The 14,999-nt window shown below is 33.1% G+C and overlaps 1 protein-coding gene across 11 annotated transcripts in view; it reads right to left on the reverse strand.

Moving 5' to 3' along the window:
- ofcc1 (orofacial cleft 1 candidate 1) overlaps positions 1 to 14,999 on the reverse strand; it is a 202,358-nt gene that overhangs the window by 9,337 nt on the left and 178,022 nt on the right. For 6 of the 11 annotated variants that reach the window (XR_015524745.1, XR_015524747.1, XM_087309189.1 and 3 more), the window contains 2 exons: positions 272 to 386; positions 59 to 132 (listed from right to left, as the gene is read on the reverse strand). Coding sequence is in view for 7 of the 11 variants with exons in the window: in XM_087309189.1 (XP_087165315.1) it covers positions 65 to 132; positions 272 to 386 (183 nt within the window). In the remaining 4 variants the exon portion in view is untranslated. The remainder of the gene's footprint in view (positions 1 to 58; positions 133 to 271; positions 387 to 14,999) is intronic. The other 5 variants (XR_015524744.1, XR_015524746.1, XM_087309188.1 and 2 more) reach the window with 1 other exon arrangement.

Here is a 14,999-nt window from a genome sequence, read left to right on the forward strand (position 1 = left end):
TTATTATTATTATTATTATTATTATTATTATTATTATTGTTAAATCATCTGTGGTTACTTAAGGTTATTGCCTTTGCCCTTTAATTCCACTGCTTGAGTCACTTCCTCCCAAAGGCTCAACCCTGCATGAACCTGTAATACACATAAATAAATAAATAAATAAATAAATAAATAAATAAATAAATAAATAAATAAATAAATAAATAAATAAATAAATAAATAAATAAATATTCTACATCTATTTGCGTTTCTACGTGGTACTGATACTCACGCCAACCAGCTTTTCTGCCCTTCCTCTCTCTAAGATGTGTCTCACTCTTCATCCTCTCGTGTTGCTCATACACCTCTGATGTTTGAAATGCATTAGTGTCAGAATCATCCATAACCTGGAACAAACACAGAGTTTCAAATATCTTGAATATTTGGTTTATTTGTATGTTTGCTATGGGGCCTTTCATTGTTTGCTTCTTTCTTTGTTTTACCTGCAAAAACTCAAAAATGATGCCCCAGAAGATGACATAATACATTTGTCAAATTAATTACATAAGCAAAGTAAAAGTTAGTGTATTGAAAATTTGCTTATACAACTAGTTTATTAAATGTTTTTACCACAGAAAATACATCAAAGCCTGAAAGTTCATATTTGTATAATAATTTGATTCATTTTTTCTCCAACAAAGCATACATTTATTTGTAGTGTAGCATTGGGTTTATTTTAGAGTAACATATACCGGATTACACATTAAAATAATTAATTCAGCATTATTTCATTTTTTATTTATTCATTATTTATTCTGAATTTCACTGTGAATCACAAAAGAGACGTGGCTGGTTAGGACAAAATCTAGCACGAAAGGTTACAAGAGAAGATTTTAAAAAAATAACTGCACAACAACTGTACAACATACTAGTGTTATAATACATTTTAAATATCTTTTAGACTTTGACATCATATTGAAGCTCCGACATTCAGGTGACTCTGACACAATATATTTTCTAACTGGTCAGAATCATGGTTACATTAATCATTCAAGTGTACTTAACACAAAAAAGTGCCCTTATGCCTGTGAATAAGACTGGGATAGAAACGTACAGTAATGGAGGTCTCATATAAATCTCATATAAAGGCCCACATGGAATCTGAGAGCAGATTTTTAGCCCAATCATACAGTCTAATGATTCAATTGTGTAAGTGTAATTTGTTATTTATTGTTTTTAAATTGATTTCAATAATATTATTGAGTAATATGAAAATGTTTATATGATTTATTTACAATAGAGATTGTAAAGTAATATTTTCTGTCTTTTATATTGATGTTTTATAAGAGACTTGCTTTATTTACCAAATATGTAAATCAAACTGGATTTGCATTGTAAACATTAAATAAAAGTTTTAAAAAGGTATTATTTATTACTTTATATATTAAGCTTTTAGTTATGATACTAAAATTAATAAATTAATGCAGATTTTTCACAAAATTCTACATAAAAATAGCAACAAAAAAAAAAATGTCAGCAGATTCAAAATATGTTCGCAGGTCTGGCCCTACATATGACTCAATCATGAGCATAATGTCCTATGTAACCCACATCACCCTAGATACCACCAAATATACTACATTTGAAAAATCACGAGATTAATATCTCTGGATCAGAATGCTATAGAAAACAATCAGCTGGACACATCTAACTCAAACTGCTAAATAGTCTTCAAATATCCGACAACAGTCAAACCAGTTGGCACTTCATTCCGCTGTGGTGATCTATGATAAATCAGGGACAAAGCTGAAGGAAAATAAATGAATGAATATTCGAACTGTCAATCCCAGCTCTAGCAACCATTTAAAGCAAACTATTAAACTATTTTTGTTTTTAGTTTGATTTTAGTGCTTATTGTCCCAGTTTTTATGCAGACTAGGAAACAGAACATATTTTCAGTATGCAATACTTTTTAATAATTAGCTGGCCCTGTTGAACACGATTATTTTTGACCTCATGGCATATGAGTTGTTTGTCAATGATTTTAGCTGCAGGATTATTTTAAAGGTTAAGCATTTTATATGCGAATGTTAATATGGGTCAGTGTGGCTTCAGTCAGCTGTCCTGAGCTCTGACTCATAAATGTGAGCTCAACAGAAGGACTTCAATAGAGGATCTAAAACACTATTATCAAAATGAAGACATGACACATAAAATGTCACGATTCCTATCTCATTGCTGGCACTGGGAGCAAACGATCACCCCAGGTTAGAGAGGAGGTCTTTGGAAATTCTTAACACAGAGAGATAATGATATACTAAGGGTGACTGGAATGACATGAGTCTATATAATTTGATTAAGAAACCTGATTTAACTGTAAGGTTGATCTTCAGGGCAAGGGTACCTAAATGTATAGTTCTTCAAGAAAAAAAAAAAGTATTATAATATAAATGATGTCCTCAAGTTTTACCTAACCTATATGACTTTTAGTCTGACAGTTTAGTCTGTTCACTACTTTGACTTATGGACGCTGACAATGAAGGTAAAGATCCACATGCAGTTTGTTAAAGAGTAATCGTACAGGCAATGGTCAACAACAGGGACGAGCAGGAGCATGTAGGAAAATCAAAAGAGCGTAGTCGAAAATCAGGCAAAAGTTCAAGAAAGGCATCAAAGAATCAACAAAAACAATAAACAATGAAAAGGGTCAAAAATCTGGTGGGGCAAACAAGGAAATAAACGTTTGTAATGCTTCACTGGGAAAAGAAGACTCAGCAAAGTGTTAGTGAAAGTGAGTGGTATAGTCCATGTAATCAGTGGAGATGAGTTACAGCTTTGTCTGTGTGTGAGTGTCTGGATTGTTGTCAGCTGTGGCAGGAGTTAATAAGTGCAAGGAGTTCTGGGAGATAGAGTTCAGCAGGAATACAGATAGTAATCTCCAGTGGAGAAACATCGCTGGCGATCACAACAATTACAATCTGCAAATAATACATAATCATTTTATATAACTAACTGATTAATTTAGGGTTGTATGCACCCATTTGGATTAATACATATACAAAGGGCACTTTAAATATGTTTAGCAGAACTCTACAATATATATATATATATATATATATATATATATATATATATATATATATATATATATATATATATATATATATATATATATATATATATATAGCTACTGCCAACTATTTTAACAATCTAGGCACAAAGTCTAAAGCGCATGCCCGAAAAAGGGCTTGTCCAAATCCACTTTTGCTATTTTAAGGATGAAAAAATACACTCTGTGCTTCAGGGTATGGTCTAACAGGGTTGTGCTTATTCTCTTACTTAGTTATGGGCGTGTTTTGAGCATAATGTGCAATAAACCAGTCAGAGTCTCATCTCCAATTCCATTTAATAGTCAATTGCAATAAATATGCATATAATAACTACTATACTACTATTAATAACATTATACAAATGCAAATGTTCATGAATGAACTGAAAAAAACTCCCTGATATGAAGAAGGCATGTAGGTAGAGTTTTTTTTTACATTTATGTAGAAAATATTAATTTTGTAACATTTTAATCCTTTACATTTTTTTTTTTTTTGTATGTAAGGATATTTGTGTATTGCTGTACATTTTGTGTGTATTAAGCAATGTGTAAGCTTGGACCCGCATAGGCACATAACTAACACACTCTGCACTGGAATTTAGAGCAGTTTTTAGTTAGTCATTGGCATGGTCTATCTTAGTTCCTCAAAATAGCAACGCGCCAACAATATGTCTTCTTTCTAGTCCGGCACACCCATGGGTCCACAAAGTGGCACAAATAAATTTAAATTATTTAAACAACGCGGTGCAAAACGTGAAATTTAGGGTTGAGCTGGTCTGAAAACAGCAACAAATCGCAGCAAACAGGTCTTGGGCATTATTGCGCCGAGTGTATGAAAGTGCCCTATGAGTCTTGCAGAAATTATAGCATTACATGCGAGAATAAACCTTACTTTTTTACACCGACTTGCGCTGTTTACATTTTTAATGTATGCACGTTAATAAAAAAAAATAAAATAAAAAACATGAAATGAAAATGCAGCTACATTTATTTGAGCAAGTTTAGAATTTATTTGTATTTAGAAATTGTTTGACCAATTTCAGTTCTAATCAGAATTAAATGATCATTCCTCAAACCACTTGCTAGATGTAGGTCTTTTCATAAACCAGTTCAAGATACTTACATACAAACTTTTAAGTTTTTCGATAAATAAATAAATAAATAAATAAATAAATAAATAAATAAATAAATAAATAAATACTTTTCACTTTTCACCACTAAGTTTTTTCCTTGAAGTAACTTTTCTCCACCAGATTTTATGGACTTAATTGACCAGATAAAAGGAAGGTATACACGTGCTGGCTTTAGAGGAGATTGTGCCATTAGCTGTTAACCCTTTACCCAGAACCCGATGAGGTCGCACTGAGGCGCTTTTTCCACATGTCAATGTTTTTGAATAGATTACACCAAAAAGAACATGAGTAATCATAAAAAACAACCACTAAGCACTCATTGCAGCTAGTTGTTTTTAAATGGAAAGCTTATAAAGAATGTATTTGCTAAATTTGTGTAAGTTTTGCAGAAAACGCTTATTAGATATGGCGTACATATCATGTAATAACAACACACACACGAGTTCATTGCTGTACATCACGGTTTATTTTAAAAGGTAAGAGTCCACAGAAAAACATGCCATCAAGCACATTTAGTCCAACTACACAATAGTGTTGAATTAGGGATGGTTATTAATTTGTTTATGTCACTACTATTGTTTACACTGTTTTACCATGGTACTAACACGTGAAAACGCTGTCTTTGCAGTAAAAGGCAAGTCTATAGCTTACAGTGTTACAGATAGAGTTAAATGAATTTGATCATTTATACTGTTGTACTTTATAGATGGGATGGTATGTGATGTGATAGTGTGTAATCTTTGTCTCAAAATTGTTAGTTTTTCCTTGTGTTTTGTATTTTTTATTAGCCTGGTGTATTAGTATTTCTTATAAATATTTTGAAATTTAATAAAAATTCCTTTAAAATAAATTCATTATTTTAGAATATCTGCTATTTATTTTATGCCTGTTGATCAATTTTTGAAAGAAAGAACGAACGAAAGAAAGAAAGAAAAAAGGAAGAAAAAAAGAAGACAGACAAAAATAAGAAAAAAAAGAAAGAAATCATTTGTTCTTTAAAGGGGTGATCTAGAGTATGTTTTTAAGGCATGGTTGTTTTTATAAGATGCAAAGCAATGTGTGCTCATGCTTCATTTGCTTCAACTCTGTTATTTTTTCACATCCTACTCTGATTATAAAAAGCTACTCCGCTAACATGAAAACGGTCATATTTCCTAGTTCCTCTGAAGACCCGCCCCTCAAAAGGCTCTGATTGGTCAGCTAACATTATGTGCTGTGATCTGCAGATTATCTCCATTACAGCGCCTCCAGCCACGCCCTTCACTGAGCGGGGTGTATGTGCATAACCTGAAGGGTTTATGACATCATAACCCACAGCTACATTACACATCAACTAAAGTTTAAAATATAAAATCACAGTGGACAAATTTAATTAAAATGTTTGTATCATTATTTTTGTACTTCATTCATTCATATATTTATTCATTCACTCGTTCTTCTCCGAACATTACAGTCTCAATCAATTTAAAAATGACCCTGAATATATTAGTGGGAGTGCCTTTCTCCATTATTCAACACTAGTTTTGTTAACATGCAGTAGATAGTAACCAGCGCCACTGTGTTCATAAAACAATTATCTGTGTTTTGAGGCAAAAGTCACCGGCATTCAATCGTTAGAACTTTTTCAATGCCAAATTACTTTCACACAGGGTCTATTTAAAGAGTTGCATTCAAGGACAAACAAAGGACACCCAGAAACACAAACAGCGCTGCATGCTTCGAAACCTCAAAAGCCACATGATAAAAACAGGCCGCGTAAGTGAGTGTGTTTAATGCGTGCTGCGTGCTCATCAGCGGTTTTGCCGAGCATTAATAATTTGTGCAGAGGTAATACTCAAGCTGTTGGAGCTGTAGTTGTGCATTTTTAATGGAAGTTTTACAGAAGTGGCGGCAGGCTTCACATATGCTGCATACGGCATATGGGAACAAGAGATGATGCAGCACAGTTGGCCAGAGCACTGCTTTCTTAGGCCGCAGACACTTAAACGCTAGCCCGAGAGGAAAGACAGGCGCTCACGCACATAAACCTACTGCCGTTTTAGCACATGCCCTAATGAATTCACACACGTTTATGTCCAACGCCATCTTGTTTCCACATTTAAGGTGGATGTTGGCCCAATCGGAAATCAAGAAGTTATTGCTGCATTCAAATCCGATCTGCCCAAATTTGTAGTTACTCAGAGAGCAGTAAACATCTGCTTAAATAATGTTTGCTTTTAAAGCATCTCTAACTTTAATAGAAACATCACAAGAGGATCATTAAGTTGCCACAGAATTGCAACTGACTAAACTGCACTCATTTGCTGTTGCATGCTGACAAAGCTTCTTCAGTAAAGCCTAATTCCCTGCAGTGAAATGGATTGTTATTTCAGGAAGAAGTACAATAGAATATTATGAATTATACAGAGTGCTTCTGTATAATCAGGTTCTTTATCATTAATATTATTACGTAAATGTTTAAAATACAGCTGGGAAAGTGACTGTATTATTATTGTATTAACACATTATTTAATTAACACAAACAATTATTTTATCGCACATTATTAAAGTTTTTATTATTTAAAAAAAAAATCCGTTTCTCACTGGAATTGAAAACACACACAGACAAACAATGGGTCACAGCAGGGGTGAAATGTTGAATAGTACTGGTTTGGGCAACCCGGGCTCGTTCTAAAAACATATCCCTATATACACTTCTGGAGAGTGCCAAATACGTCCCAGAAAAAATGCAGCTTCTGGCATGTATTTGGCGCTCTCAAGAAATGTATATAACGGTACATTTTCAGAATGATCCTAGGTTAGCAAATGTGTAATTCGAGCCACCCGGTCGAAATTTGCCTATATTTGCACATTTGTATTGACTTTATATGTAATCTACTCACGCAAAAAACTAAATACTGCCAGCATACACTGTAAACCCTAATGTTGTCTTTACTTAAACAATAAAGTTGACTGAACATTACTTATAATTTAGATTGTATACAATGAAAATGCATAAACATAAGATATAAAGTATTGTAAGCTCAAAATTACAATCCTTTGGAAAAAAATAGGTTGTTTTTAATGTAGTCTTGACTGTAAAATTCTAATATGTGCAACCTTTTAATGCAAGGTCTTTTTTTAATCAGAAAAACAAGGCTTCATGTTTTATTTACCATAATGAGAATAAATGGCTACTTACTTTTCTTTTTAAATATTTTTTCATAGTATATAATTACACACAGAGACGCACACATTGAACTGAACAATTTAAGTATAATCTACCAAACTGGCATGTTAAATAAATTTCAATATGCAAGTTTTGGGAGACTCCGTTACTCAGTTAAATTGAGGCAACACGTTTACTCAATTAATTTTGTTCAGTCAACTTATTAGGGTTTTCAGTGTAATATATCAAATACGCTGTAGGTTAATCTGTGAATGAAAGTTTTGAAGTCAAGTAAAGTTAAAGGTGCAGTAGGTGATCTTCCAAAATGCTAACAGCTTAGCATAAATCTGTGAATTACAGTCCCTCCCCTGCAGTCCAGGTTCACGCCTCCTGAAACAGGAGCATGCACACCTTAAAGATAACAGCAAAAGAACCCTCTCTCAGGTGTTAAAAGCGACTATTGCTTGTCCGGTGGCGTGCAGGAATTACACCAAACTGACATGCTATTTCAGAGCGAATATTCAGAGTTGCTTGGTAAACAATATAGGGAGAGACTAGGTGGAATAGCGGTATTTACTTGTGTTTTGTTGTTAAACTAATTAAAATCTACATTATCGATGCTGTAAAAGGCCCCTTATGAAACTGAAAATAGTCTTATTAATCTTTCACCGGGAGATTTTAGTGGCTGAACAACACTTCTGTGAAGAAATAACCTATTTGTAACAACAACATCTAATGTTACATCTGCTTTGCGTGAAGCTAAAATAGTTTAAAAACAGAACATTACCTGTCAAAGAGAAATCCTTCAGACATAAAGTCATCCTTTCTCCAGAGTGCAAAGGTAACTCCAATATTGATTCAGGTTTTTAAAACGTTTTGCCAATCGCGTGCGTGCGCATGCTCTCTTTCTCTTTCTCGTGAATGCGTAGCATGTCTATGCACAAACATCGGTCGGCGGAGCTGCGTACAAAAGGCTGCGCAGTTTTTCAAATCTGCGTTTGCTGACAGACAGTTTGAGCTACTTATTGGAATTATGAGAGATGTCAGTCCAACTCTATTTAATTGGATGAACTTTTTTTTTTATGCCTTACCCAAAATATAAAAACATATACAAATACATTTAGATCATTTACTGTAATCATTACTATTGGAATGTGAAGAGACTTTCAACCAGCATAACAAACAATGTTTCTGAAGACAATCACCTACTGCACCTTTAAATGGGTGGTCAAGACTGTATTTTTAAGGCTTTGTTGTGTTTATGAGGGGCAAAGCATAGTGTGCTCATGCTTGATTTGTAGAAAATCACATTATTTTTTCATATTTCTTACTTTGATTATTTACAGCTACTCAGCTAACTTAAAAACGACGATCATACTTCCTATAGTTCCTCTTAAGACTCACCCTAAAGAGGATCTGATTTGATTCACAGATAAGCTCCACATCACCAGGAAGCATTTCTGTTATAGCATTACAGCGCCTCCGGCCACGCCCCTTCACTGAGCGGGGTGTATGTGCGTAACCTGAAGGGTTTATGACATCATTAACCCAGATGTATTTTTGTAGTCCCCAAACTAAGTTTTTTTCTAATTATTCTGCTGAAAATAATATGTTGATAACATTGGATGCAAAATAAATTATTTATTATTTTAAATGGTAAATTCTTCATCCACAAATGTAGACTTCCAAAATCTCCTCCTTTACGCATGGTATTTGTCAACAAAATTATTCTGTTAATGAAGTCTCTCAAAGCTGTAAAAAATGTTAAAGCTCTGTCTATTATAAGCTATTATGAATCTGTTTTTGGCATCTTGTGAAAGTCTTCTTTTTTTTTGTATTGTTTTTTTTTATTATTTCAACTATCTTTGGAATTTTTGTTTGTTGACTGTTTTTGCTGTATTTGTAAATTACTAACTAATAATTAAAATATAAAAAAATAAATAAAAAACAGTCCCCAAACGTTATTCGCTTTAGGCTTCGCTAAGTTAACTCTGTAAAAGCCAATGTCTCCCTTTGCATTCAACTTTGAGCTCATTACATTCAGAGATGGTGTTTATGTTGACACATCTACATTACACATCAACTAAAGTTTAAAATATAATATCTTAGTGGACCACCCCTTTAAGTAATTTTTTTCTGTGCTCATGTTAGTAGAGAGTAGTGAACACTCTAAGGATCCTTTAATTCTGAACACAGTTCATGCATAAAGCTCTCATCTATCGAGGTGGTTATCTGAGAACAGTGTGATTCAAGGACACGAACTGAGGACCACTGATGTAATGATCACTTAATTATCTCTAAACGTTCTGGCAGTGGCGAATAGCTTTGGTTTTAGATTTCATTTGAATACATTAATGCTTAAGTTAAGGTTTACAAGATATTTTAAGGGTTTAGAATACTAAATAGTAAAGGCAATGCTGCTATTAAAACACATCAGTTGTTTAAAGTGTGCACTTTTTTCATATAAAAGAACTTTTCAAATAAATGTCACAATACACTACTTTCAAAAATTCATTGTTGAATTGTGCGTATAAGAATGTGACTACTAAGAAAAAGCTTGTGATTATTTTTTTTTTTTTGTGATTTTTTTATGTTTTAAGATTTTAAATAGCTTTTCTCCACAAGTTCTTTAAGTATTATATTGACCAGATAACATATATACCAATGCAATCTCACGGCAATTCGTAACTTTTTGATTCAGTGGCTAATTCGTATGAAATCGTACAATTCGTACTAATCTAATTTGTACAATTTAGTACAATTTGCTTATCACCCAATGACGATTGAAGTCAGGGGTGGGGTTGGGTGCTACCCCTCCTTTTTTAAATCGTACATTTTCGTACGACTAAACTGAGCCACTAAACTGACAAAATGTAAATTACTTACGTTTCCTTGTGAGATCAGACTGGCTTTTTAGAGGTTTTTATAATGTGCCATTAACTGCCTTTGGTCATGAATGATCATAAAGTTAACCATTAATACTACAGTACTTTATGGATTTGATGTGGTAGCCTATGTTTTGTGTCTCAAAATTATTAGCCATTTTTTTCTTATGCTTTGTATTATTTTTTTTTATAATTTGGTGTATTAACATTTATTATTCATACTTTATTTCTGTAATAAAACATTGTGCAAATTATTATTGCCCAGAACTAGTTCAAATATTTTTTTTTTTATATTTATATTACATTATAACAAACATTGTACTGTGTAATTATATTTATTATTTTTGACCTTTTTGACCTTCAGTTACTCATTTTCAGAACATTCAATTCAAATACATGAAATCCACTAAATATCATATGCACCATAAAAAATGCTGGGTTTCACACAATTTGTTTATGTTGTCCCAACACAAATTAATTAGCTTAACTCAACTTACAAATTTAAGTGGATTGAACTTAAAACAATTGAAATGACCCAATGAAATCAAAACTAACCATATGATTTTATTAAGCTCATATAGTGTTAATTTTTGTGGTGAACAATTCATCTGTGCATGTCATTGAGAAAAAAAAAATAGTTTGCCATTCTAATCTTGAATTGAAATCTGAAAAAGCACTTCTTGTTTTTCATTTTCAGTAAAATAGTCAGATTAAGTATGTTGAATTGGGTATGGCTGACATATTTAACAATGCTGCTTAAATTGTCAGTTTTGACAACAAACAAAAATGGTGAGGAAGAGGAGTCTGTTAGGTTATAATAACTCTCCCCAAACCCAATCTTTCTTAATAAAATGCTACCTTACTACATCCATTCAGTTCGCAAGAGAAAAAACAAGCCACGCCCACTGCTTTGTCGTTTAATAATCCATTTCTCTAACTGCATAAAGAAAAAGGTCACAGCTTTCAGTTCATGAACTTTGTTGTCTCATAAAAACTTTTGTTGAATTTGTTGAGTTTCAACTCATTTTAAATAAGTTGTTTGAACAAACAGCACAAGTCATTTTTGTGTGTGATATCACATTGCATTACATTACAAATTAGTTAAGATGATGTTATAGGTTCAAAAAGCTGTCTGAGTGCTAGCATGTCATTGGCTTGTGACCTGGGATGGGCGGCACTGTTGCTATCAGTGCTTTCTGTGTGCCAGCCTGCCCAATGCCACACCCATCACACTCTTTAGATAAGGCCTGACACTTCCCTCTGCTGAGCCGATCACAAACACTGCCCCCTCCTAAAATAAACATTGCTGAGGTCCACATTAAATCAGAATGACTTACACATTACACAGAAATGACTTACACATGCAGCATGTGCTTTCTGAATGAAATGCACTCAATGTGTATTTATTTATTTGCACACAAATGCAAAGATAGACATTTAGAGATAGGGAGAGCTTCTGACTTTTCAATTTATTATTATTTTTATTTAAAAAAATACAAATTGAAAAACAAATCACAACTAATTACATGACTATTTTTTCATGATTTCCCAAATAATGTTTAACAGAGCGAGGAATTTTCTAAGTATTTTTCTATAAAGTTTTTTCTTATGGAAAAAAAAAGGTCTGATTTGTTTTATTTTGGCTAGAATAAAAGCAGTTTTTAAATCATTATAAAATCAATATTATTAGGCCCCTTAAGCATTTTTTTCCCTATTGTTTACAGAACAAACCATCATTATACACTGATTTGCCTAATTATTCTAACTTGCCTAGTTAATCTAATTAACCAGTCAAGCCTTTAAATTGCACTTTAGGCTAAACATTATAGTCTTAAAAATATCAAGCAAATTTTAATGTACACCACCTGACAAACGTCTTGTCGCCTATCCAAGCTTTAGGAACAACAAATAATAACTTGACTTCTAGTTAATCATTTGGTAACAAAAGTGGCTTATTTGAAAGGCAAAGGCCTTTAGATTACACTTATTTTACCAAAATAAAACATGATCATGCCTTTTTAATGATTTAATTAGGACAGTAAAGTCTTACTTTGCTTAGACAAAAGTCTTGTCACTTAACAGAAATAATGTACAGTGAACCCCCATATTGAATGTTACCCTAAACCATGATTTTTCTTTACTGTTTTCTTTGAGAATCTTGGGTATAAGCGAGTTCCAAAAGGCCTTCTGCAGTATTTGTGATGTTTGGGATGCAGTTCAACAGATGATTCATCAGAAAAATCTACCTTCTGCCACTTTTCCAAATAATCAACTAGAAGTCACGTTATTATTTGTTGCTCTTTCAACTGGGAACGACGACAATACTTTTGTCAGGTAGTGTACTGTCATCATGGCACAGTTAAAAGAAATCAATTATTAGAAATGAACTATAATGTTTAAAAATGTGTTGAAAAAAAATCTTCTTTCTGTTCAACAGAAATTGGGGAAAAATATACAGGGGGCCTAATAATACTATTACTTCATAATTGATTTCAACTGTATACAGTATATAAGATTATTCCGACAGTAAAACCTAGTTATCTGTACTTTTATTATTAAATATAACAATCACTTTGGTATTATTATTGTTGGTAACACTTTATTTTGATGGTCCATTTGAGTATTAGTAGACTGTCTGCTAAAAATATGTTGATACTACTGCTAAACAGACATTTAACTACTGATAAGAAACTTTGCAAGTACATGTATACTTACACTAACCCTAACTCCAGCTGAACAGTCTACTTATAATCTAATGAGAATTAGTTGGCATGTAAATCCAATGCAACTTAAATACAACAAACGGACCATTAACATAAAGTGTGACCTATATATATAAATTATTTCACTTATAAAAAATGTGACAGAGCCTGACTTAAGCTTGTCATCCTCAAAAAAAAAATTATACAAAAACAATCATAAAAACATAAACAGTTGAAGTCAAAATTATTAGCCCATCCGTTATTTTTTCCCCCCAATTTCTGTTTACCAGAGAGAAGATTTTTTTTTTCAACACATTTCTAAACATAATAGTTTATCTTTGCCATGATGACAGCAAATAATATTTTAGTAGCTATTTTTCAAGACACTTCTATACAGCTTAAAGTGATATTTAAAGGCTTAATTAGGTTAACTAGGCAGGTTAGGGTAATTAGGCAAGATATTGTGTACCGATAGTTTGTTCTGTAGACTATCGAAAAAAAAAATAGCTTAAAGGGGCTAATAATTTTGATCTTAAAATTGTGTTTAAAAAATTAACAACTGCTTTTATTCTTGGCAAACAAAACAAATAAGACTTTCTCCAGAATAAAAAATATAATCAGAAATTTCCTTGCTCTGTTAAACACAATTTGGGAAATATTTAAAAAAGAAAAAAAAAATTCCAAGAGGGGCTAATAATTCTGACTTCAGTGGTAATAACAGAACGCATCCTTGATCACTGTCAGCTTATTCTCCATCAAACAATGTCACTTCCGAGTCATAACCTTAAAGGTTTAAAGCATGCATCTTATGTTAAATTTAATGCAAATATTGCAGGACTGACAGAAACATGGGGGAAATTGTAAAATAGTATTTATTTGTAGAATTCATTCATAATTTCATGTTTTTAATCAATGGATGTGAATGATAACAATTTACCCTTGCTATTTCTGAAGTAATTTTTTCTCTAAATAACAATTTTTAGCATAACAAAACTACTAAAGATGTATGTTAAATTGGGCTGAGGTCAAAGACTATAGCCCCTTTCATACACACAGACCTTTCCGGAAAATGACCGGCAATTTTCCGGAAAGGTCTGTATGTGTGAACAGCCCCTTTTTGTAAATAAGAGAAGTTGTAACATTTCCGGTAATTTGCCGTAATGCTACGCTGTGTGAATGCAGCCGTTCAGTGCCTATTTTTGGGTAGTGATGTCAGAATTTACCGGCATTTTAGAATGAATGTGTGAATGCTCTTTTCCAGAAAAATTCCATAACGTTCTAGTCTGTGTGAACAATGCTTTTTTGAATATACCGATAAAGTCGTTCGGATATTTACCGGTATCACTGTGTGAAAGGGGCTAATGACAGGGTTTGTAAATTTGTAAAGTGTTGTAAATTTTGTAAACTAAATGAATGACATATTCCTTTACAGAACATCTCACAGAAATCAGTTCATTTTAGAAATGTTTGGGATGAAATACTTTTTATTCACTGTATTTACGTTTCGATTTCAGGGACATGTCATGTACGTTTCTGGGAGAATGTCCCTTATTTTGAGTTTGTATGATTTGCTATGTTCCAAACAAAAGTTGAGGAACTCTTGACAGCTTCTCAAATCATTTGTCTGCGCTAGTATCTTCACTGATATATTTGTGTTTGTGGCTCTTCAGGGCCACCCCTCAGACTGATAAATATGCAGCATTCAGTGGGGCTCTCATCAGTCACAAAACAGCTCAGGACGCCATTAACCGACCGCACTGCCTGCGAGCGAGCTGTCGACGCGCACGCAGCATAAATCTGCTGTTTTTGACACTGAAGTTCTAAAATATTAATTTTGTTAGGATGATCCAGGTTGTTCTCGGGGGGGATGGGAGTTAATTCATGTGCTTGCAGTTGTTACCACGCAGAATCAGTGGTACATTTAATTAGACAGCAATCTGGACAGCAGTCTGCGCCCTGCTGTTCCGCCGCGTTTAATAACGTGTGAAGCCATGAGCGTAGGTTAGCGAATATATCTCCTTATAGGTTCCTAGATTATCTTAA

The sequence above is a fragment of the Danio rerio genome, chromosome 24, assembly GCF_052040795.2.
Source record: "Danio rerio strain M-AB ecotype USA chromosome 24, GRCz13ab, whole genome shotgun sequence".
Lineage (NCBI taxonomy): Eukaryota > Metazoa > Chordata > Actinopteri > Cypriniformes > Danionidae > Danio > Danio rerio.